At 31.1% G+C, this 9071-nt stretch overlaps 1 protein-coding gene across 1 annotated transcript; it reads right to left on the reverse strand.

Annotated features, from left to right (window-relative positions):
- Positions 1-3552: 3552 nt before the first annotated feature.
- Positions 3553-5726, reverse strand: LOC130945133 (early nodulin-like protein 1). The gene is made up of 2 exons (XM_057873826.1): positions 5404-5726; positions 3553-5319 (listed from the first exon to the last, which is right to left on the reverse strand). Exons 1-2 carry the CDS (start codon positions 5591-5593, stop codon positions 3818-3820), a joined length of 1692 nt encoding a protein of 563 aa, XP_057729809.1. The 5' UTR covers positions 5594-5726; the 3' UTR covers positions 3553-3817.
- Positions 5727-9071: the final 3345 nt, after the last annotated feature.

Raw genomic sequence — 9071 nt, forward strand, 5'->3', positions numbered from 1 at the left:
GATCATGTAATAGATAAACATAAAAAAAACGAAAAATAGGAAAAAAAAATTTTAGAACAAGGAATGAGTCCACCTGAGTGAGGGTGGCGCCTTCTTGAAGATCCAATGGTGCTTTTTGAGCTCCTTTATGTCTCTTCCTTGCTTCTGTTGCATGATCCCTAGTGATTTTGGTGTTTTTAACATTATTTGCTCCCAATAGTTGTGTGGAGGATAATTTATCCCCTGAGGTATCTCAGGGATCTCTTGATTTGTAGCCACATGTTCTACCACTGAGCTATGACGGCTTATATTTAGTCCTTCCATCTCCCATGACTTGGAGGTAGAAGCTTTTTTGTCTTTTCTTTTTCTCTCTCTTAATAAAGACTAAAATTAGAACTGAATTTATGTATTCTGTTGGGATGAATTTGTGGGCCACAAGACTTCTTTATTGTTGTCATGGGCTAATATAGAAGAGTAGTTTAATAATACCCATATTAATTTGATTGATGATATATATTTGAACATTTTCTTAATTAAAAATAATATTATAAAAAACAATATTATTAATAAAAAATATTATTATTTTTTATTAATATTTAACTAATAATAATTATATTTATATTTATAAATATTTTATACCAAAAATATATAATTTATATTTGTATTTATAAAAATTTTATTAATATAAATTAATATAATTTGTAAATCATGTTTTTTTAGTTTATATATACACATATATAAATTAATAAAATTTATTTGTTAAAAAATAATTTAATATTTATATTGATCAAATAATAATAAAAAATATTAAAATTATTGACAAAAAATTTCTCAATTATAAATAAGGTCCCAGCCTTTCCCATGCAGTGAAAGCTACATCGATATATCTAGCACTATCTACACATGCCTCCAATTTATCGATCATCTCGTGTTCTGCATGGCTATGGACCCATGGTTATATCCTTTTATATAATAACTAAAATCGGGAGAACATGATTAGATTGAACAACGAAAATGATGATCCATAAGTACTAAATTTATTATTTTTTCTCTATGCTTAGCCAACACTCTAGATCTGAAATACTAAATTTTAATCTCCATATTCTAAATTCTTAAGGAACGTGTAATTTGATTTTTAAACCGCATTACATGTCATATGCGTATGCAAACAGTTTTTTATTAAATTTATACATCAATGATGACTCATCAGTAAATTATTAGGTGATTATTGTGGAACTTTCTTCAACAGAGATACTGGATATAAATAAAATATATCATATTATTATGATTTCACTATTACCCTTTTTTTTTTTCGAAAGTAATGAGAATCGAATCGGTCGATGAATTAGTATATAAGACAACTGATTTATTGATTTAATTAATAGTTTAATTAGAGTTTGATTGAAATTTAATTGGTTTAATTAAATATTAAATAAAATTATTAAAAATTTTATATATAATTTTAAATATTTAAATTATTATTTTTAATCTAATAAAATTTAAAATTTTATAATTTCATATAATAACTATAATTTTATTAAATGAAACAAATTTTATTATTTCATTCCCTATTAAGATAGAAAGGCATAGTATTATTAATGTATAATAAATCAGTATTAGTATATGAAGGCATAGAATCCATTTAAAATAGTTGGACATCATTAAAATTAACACATAAAAATAGAAAATCAGTCAACAACAATATTATTATGGCAGAATATAAAATTCAAAAATAATAAGAAATTAATAAAATTTCAGCAATTGAGAATTAGTGAACTAACCTAACAACTCAATCAGTATTATTAACAACAGATCAATAATACAAAATAAACAAAAACAAATTCAAGAAACAGTGTTTAATGTTTACTGAAAAAAAGACAAAGAGGCAGAGAGCAAACTTGACGACGACAAAAAGAGAGCTCGACGATGACAGCAAGGAGAAGACGACGGTGACACAGAGCTTCTATACGACGGCAAGGGAGCTTCCTACAACAGTGACACAGCTTCTTAAGACGGCGACATAACTCCTATGACGGCAATGGAGCTTCTGCAAGCAGCGCCTGTATCCAGAGAAAAAGAGTTTGACAATGGCAACAAAACAGAACTGTGGGAGATGTAGTGGCTGTGGGCTGAATGGCTAGAGTTCTTTGTTCTTTCAATTTCAAACTATCACTTTTCAGTTTCAGAGAGGAGAAGAGTGGAAATGGGACTGAGCTGCATTGTAGTCTTGGGAATTTAGGGTTTCTTTTTTTAAAAAAGTATAAAATGGCATCGTTTGAAAAGGTACACCGAACTGAAAATCTTTTAAAAAATCGGCCGATTTCGGTTAATTATCGGTTTGACCGATTTTCTGATCGATTTTTTGTCAGACAATTTATAAAGCTAACTAAATTAACTTGGTGATCAGTTCTCGATTAATCTGATTAAACTGATTGGTTCGGTTTTAGAATTATGCTTTTTTTTTTTAGAAAAATATAGGTAGACAATGAGAATACTAAACAATGTGAACAATAGATATGTCAGATGTTCAATTTAATACGTATGCAGATGATTATGTTCATTATTTTTAATTGGATGGTTATTTCTTTTAATTTGATTCAATTTACTCATGTACAGTTAACAATGGCTGGATATTCAATTCACTAGGTGTGCCGATAGTTATCTTTGTATTAAGGTTTAGGAAGTCATTTGGAGGTGGAGTATTTTTTTTTACTTTATTGAGTCAATTCTAAAATTCATTATTCACATTATTTACAAAAATTATTCTCTACCTAGCAAAATCCATTTTTTTTTCATTAGTAATAACTGCCGAAACTAGGGGTGTGCATGGCCCGGCCTGGCCCGAAGACTCGGCCCGGCCCCGAGCACTTTAGGGGCTAATTTGGTGTGATTTCATCGGGTCTAGGGCGGGTAAGAGTCTCAAAAATAGATCCGGTCATTTTTCGGATCGGGTCCGGGTCATTGCTCGGGTCACTCGAAGTCGGCCCGGTGGCCCGGTCATCATACACAATTAATATTTTGTATTATTAGTGATGGATAATAGCTATTCTTATGTGAAATTTAAGTATTGTAAACCTTAATATTTTGTGTTATTAGTTATTATAAAACTATAAGTTAATGTTTTATGTTTAAAATGTATAAGATTTTAGACTAATGCATAATGTTGTGTTATTTGTATTGTTTTAAATATTTGGTGTTATTATACAATATTAGTATTGATTATGGTTATGCTTTAGTTTTATAGAAGAATTTGTTCTTGTTATATTTTTTCTAAGTGAATTTTACTATGTCAAATAATAGTTAGAGCCTTAAAAATTTGGATATTTTCACATGCTAGCTTATAAGAAGGTATCAAGGTAATGTATGTTAATGGCTCGGTTTTCACCCGGTATAATCGTGGTCCGAAAGTGTATAAGTTTCATCGAGTTTAGAACCGGATTCGAGTCTAATAAATAGGTCTGGTATATATTTCGGGTCGAATCTGGATCACATCAAACCCAATTTCACCCGACACATCTACGCCCTAGCCGAAACAAAACATCAAATAACAAATAACAAACAGCAGTCCAACCAAAAAAAAAAAAAATCCAAATTTATATATGATCTGCATGTTATTGCAACCACCAAAGAATTCGACACTCCAAACAATCAAACTCCAAGGCACATTATACATACACATACATGTCTCTTTAATTATGTCCAAAATAACAATAGTTACCCAAAAAAAAATCACAAATTATATATCCAAAAATTCTTTTAAAAAGAAGTAACAATGAGCATGCAGAAGATTATTTACGAACGCTAATTAATTAATTAACTCTCGTTAATTAATGATTATCTAGGCAATAATAGTGCTTAGTGCGGCAGCGACGAAAATGGCGATGGCTGAATTAACCGAAACTGGTGATGGATTTGCAGCCCATCCAGACGACGAAGGTTTCCCGTTTGGCGTTGCTGGTGTCGTTTCGTTCGAAGACGACGCCGGCGTGGCGGCCCCACCGGGACTCAAGGAGTCCGGCGTGGCTGCAGGAGTTGCTGCTCCTGGAGAGGAAGATGGGGAAGCGAGAGGAGTCGGAGCGGATGTAGAAATGGAGGGTGAGGGTGAGGGTGGTGATGGTGTAGCAGACGCCGGTGATGGAGTTGAAACCGAAGGTGATGGCGCTGTTGGAGAGTACTGTGGTGAGCCTATGGGTGCAGTTCCGGTGCCGGTGGGAGGTTGAGAAACAGGGGAAGTATTGTATGGTGGTTGTGATGATGTTGGCGTTGGAGCAGCAGCACTATAGGGAGGCTGAGAAAGCGGTGATGGTGTTTTTGGAGGGTTTGATGGAGCATATGGTGGGTTTGGGTAATGGTTGTTGTTGGTAGCAGGGGAAGGAGCTTGAGAAATTGGTGATGGAACATATGGAGGATTAGGGTGATGATTGTTATGAGCAGGGGAAGGAGGCTGTGGTGGAGTTGGAGTATGATAAGGTGGTTGAGAAATTGGCGTTGGTACATATGGAGAAGGTGATGATCTTGGTGTTGGTACATATGGATTGTTACCAGGTGATGGTGGAACAATTGGAGTGTATGGAGGGTTAGGATGATGATTGTTATGGCCGGGGGAAGGTGCGGCTTGTGGTGGAACTATTGGAGTGTATGGAGGGTTATGGCCGGGGGAAGGAGCAGGTTGCGGTGGAGTTGGAGTAACGTATGGTGGAATAATTGGAGTATGGGCAGGGGAAGGAGCTTGTGGTGGTGTTGGAGTAACTATTGGAGTATATGGAGGGTTATGGCCAGGGGAGGGTGCTTCTGGTGAAGGTGTTTTTGGAGGGACTATTGGGGTATATGGAGGGTTGGGATGTCCAGGAGAAGGAGCTTGTGGTGGAGTTGGGGTAACATATGGTGGAACAGGGGAAGGTGCTTGTGGTGGTGTTGGAGTAACATACGGTGGGTTATGGCCAGGGGAGGGAGCTTGTGGTGGAGTTGGTGAAGGTGTTTTTGGGGGAACTATTGGGGTATATGGAGGGTTGGGATGATGATTGTTATGTCCGGGAGAAGGAGCTTGTGGTGGAGTGACATAGGGAGGATTATGAATTGGTGAAGGAGGAGGACATTTTGGTGTATTTTGAGGAGGTGGTGGTGGTGGTCTTTGAGCTAACACCACAACAATAAGCTTCTGACCTTTCTCACAATTATCATCATTCCCACTAATGAAGTAGAATGGACCTGACCTATCAAATTGGAACTCACTACTATCTCCCCCCTCTAGTTTCTTTATTGCCTTCTTTTTGTTGCATTTCTCATAGTCTTCTTTCTTCACCTCCAACACTGACTCTGATCCCTCCTTGTACTTAAACACTATCACATAACATACACATCAAACAATCAAATTAATTAAACTATTAATAATTATCATAAATAAAGTTTTGATCTTTTGCATACCCAATGTGTCACTGACTTGGAACCTGTTCCTTTCCGCCCATTGGTTGTAACTCTCAGAAGGATTCAGAACCCAACCATCTTTCCCACCAACATAGAATTTGTACCCTTGTGAGGGTCTTGACAACACAATCAACAACAAGAGGCAGATTATTATAGGCCTACCATGATGATCAAGAAGCTCCATGATCATTAAGAACTAGAACTAGGATTATTACTATATGATGAAGAGTGAAGACCAAAACTCAGAAAAGAAAAAGTTTATGTAATGTATGGAAAAATGTTTGAGGAGATGGAGAGAATATAAAGGGAAAGTTCATTGCTTTGCTTGGTTACCGTTGCTGGGATGAACTATAATGAAAGGAGAGGGCCATCATGTGTGACAAGCTTACATGTGGCAACATCATACATAATTCATAATTGACCTTTAATTTTACATGAAAAAAATGTTAGAACGTTATTAAAATTTATTATTTTTTTATTATTAATTAATTATTAATATTTAAAAATATAAAATAAAATATATTTTTAAATTAAAATAATTAAACTAAAAAAATTAAATTAATATTTAAGTGATAAACAAAAATAATAAAATATGATAATTCAATCACATCTCCCTTTTACATAAGTTATGGGACATTTGCCGACTGCTATAACTTGAAAGAGGAACAATACAGGATGGGAAGGAATGAACGAGATAAGAAGGAAATAGTGAGAGAACAAATTAAATTGAAAAGAACTAGAAAAGAATTAATTACATAAAAGGAAGAATTACAAAAAGAAAATGATGTTAATATATTTTTTTTGTCTATCTAATTATATTTTTATTATTTTAGTTTATAGTAAATTTTATTATTAATGAAAATTACTTAATTAAGTTCTGGAGCCTATTTATATTCGTTATATAATGTTATTAAGTTCTGGAGCCTATTTATATTCGTTATATAATGTTAAATTTTTAAGTAGCTTGGTATAATTAATGTAATACTAATATCATATCACACAGTCTCATTGCTCATATTTTAATAGTAGTTGGACCGAATAAATTTTGATATAATTTTATATAAATTTATTTAAAAATAAGATATATTTATAATTTTTAAATTTGATAATTTTATATTAAGTCAAATTTTTCTAAGGGCTTTGTTTTTACCTGAATGACAAAAAATTAAAATAAAAAGAGGGGTCTAAAGATTAAATTTTATCTCAAATTTTTGTATGTACTTTTTAAGTGATTATTTAAATATTTGTATTAAAAAAGATCAAATACATGGATTGTTTGTTATTTATGAAAAATATTAAAATACATTTTGTCTAAAAGAGATTATTTTGAAGAACCAACATATTATTTCTTTTCTCAAAATCAAATTTCTTAAATACTAATTTTTCTTAGGACAAAATAATAGTTTTTTCTTAATCTAAAATGGGCAAGGAAATAATAAAATCTTGCAATATATAATAAATCTTCATTTAAGGTTAGCTGGCATTATGCGAGTGTGTTTATATATGTTGATGTTGAATTAGTGGCCTCTAAAGCTAAATGCTTTTGCCAAAAGCCCAGAAGAAAAAGGGAATAATTCAACATTTAAATTATTAATTTATCTTATTCCTAAATAAGCATCTTATATTAACCCCTGTTTTTGTTTGGACTTAGAAATGGCATCTTGTGCACTTTTTATTAGTAAAGGAAGATCAGAAAATTAAAATACAAAAAAAAAAACTTGCATATTATATTTATTTTAAGTAAACAGATGAAAGTAATAAAATGATCAATAACGTAACTATACACTTTATGCCTGTGGGTCCACAATTGGTGCTAGAATTTGCATGTTGGGATAAAAATTTGGTCATAACAAAATTCATTTCTCAAGAATGGGCAAAAAATGCCAAATTATTGCATTTGGATATGAGTATTGACTATTGACCTTAGCGAAAGCCATTTATACTGCCTAACTAATCTTGTAGATGCAATTTAATTATGAAGACTACTGGAAATTTCCATGTTTGAAAAAAACATTATTGAATGTTAGGTACATAACGGATTATCTTAACAGGAAAATTAATATACATGATAAGACACAGGTGCTTTTCACTCTCAAATATTAAGCATCTTTTTTGATAAATTATTAAAACCATATATATCTTCATCGGCATCATCGTTTCATAGAAATAGATAATTATACCTCTTATTACCGTTAGAATAGTACCACGTTGGTTACTTCGTAAAGAAGATAATATTATATTTTAGAGTGTTTTTTTGGTCATTATTATTATTCTGATTATTTTTATGAGCAATGTTAGGGGGCAGCAATTTTTTTGATTGTTAGCCATCAACTAACCATCAATGATAATTTGATAGTGTGAGATTGATGTGAAATTTCATCCAATGGCTCACCTTCCTCTGCTGGTTACATACTGGCCAAAATTCAATAAAACTGCTGGCCCTAGACTTTTCCTATTTTTATTTTATTTTTATGGTATTTTCAATTCGATATATAAATGATTAATTTTTTACAAATTTTAATTTCAATTAAAGATTTGTTATTAGCCAATATATTATTACATGCATAAGATAGGATTAAAATCTTTAATATAGACAAGTGAGCAAATAATTCAACCAACCAAAATTAATTAAAATTTTTTTCCATATAAATTTTTTAGTATATATTTCATAACATGTCACTTGACTTTTCATTTTATAAGAGAAGACTTTACACATACACGTTACTTTGAAGATTGATATTTTTAAGGATTTAATTATTTTATAATAATTTTTTTAATTCAATATACATATTAAAATTTTGATTAAAAATAATAAAAAAATTATTTTGTCTTGTGAAAATAATTCTAAAAATATTTTAAAATAATAAAAAATTTTAAAGACTAAAATATTTTATTTAAAATTTATTAAAGATTAGTTTGGATGTTTTTTTTTTCTAATAGAGTAATATATACGTTGCAAGCACTAGGAAATTTCAAATTCTATGTTCAACCATATCTTAATATCTGAGCTATATGACTAAATGAAGTGTTTTAATTTTACTATTTTTTTTTACTAATGTGGGAGGGGTAAAAGTTAAAAGAAAACTAACGTTGGGAATCATAACCTAAAGTTGAGTATTATAAAATATACTTTTGATAAAAGATATGCAACTAACATCTCTAATCTATGTAAAAGGAAAACTAACTTTACTCCAAAATTTATTTAAAAGGTTGATTTGTGTTACTACACACCACCATTTGTGAGTGTCTTTAATTTGTGATTAAAAAGGAAGACACGATTAAATGTCTTTTACCAATAATGACCTCATAGATTGGTTATCTCACGTATTCATCATCAATAATTCATCATTAGGCTATGTGGTTTACAAGCTTCATGTGGGTGCGTTTTCGGAGAAGAATAGAATATAATCCAGGACTTCTTTGTATAATTAGCTTGTGATTAACGCATGAATCAAGTTTGTTTAGGTGTGATTCTATTTGTGATGAGTTTCACTAATAATGTCATGAATTTCACTAATTAATGGACTCTGAACACTATAAAAATATGACTCTTTAAATTGAAGCTAACAAGAATTAATTAATACCAAAAAAAAAAAATGAAGCTAACAAGTAATAAGTATAACAACCCTTCTAATTTTGATATTAGATTCATAGTAGTATTTTTTAAT

Source organism: Arachis stenosperma, chromosome 8 (assembly GCF_014773155.1).
Source record: "Arachis stenosperma cultivar V10309 chromosome 8, arast.V10309.gnm1.PFL2, whole genome shotgun sequence".
NCBI classification, from domain to species: domain Eukaryota; kingdom Viridiplantae; phylum Streptophyta; class Magnoliopsida; order Fabales; family Fabaceae; genus Arachis; species Arachis stenosperma.

Excerpts from the sequence above, each read along its gene's own strand:
- LOC130945133 (XM_057873826.1), bottom strand. The coding sequence starts at position 5,593 with ATGATCATGGAGCTTCTTGATCATCATGGTAGGCCTATAATAATCTGC. Across the intron at positions 5,320-5,403 it reads CCAAGTCAGTGACACATTGG|TGTTTAAGTACAAGGAGGGA; the intron begins GTATGCAAAAGA and ends GTTATGTGATAG.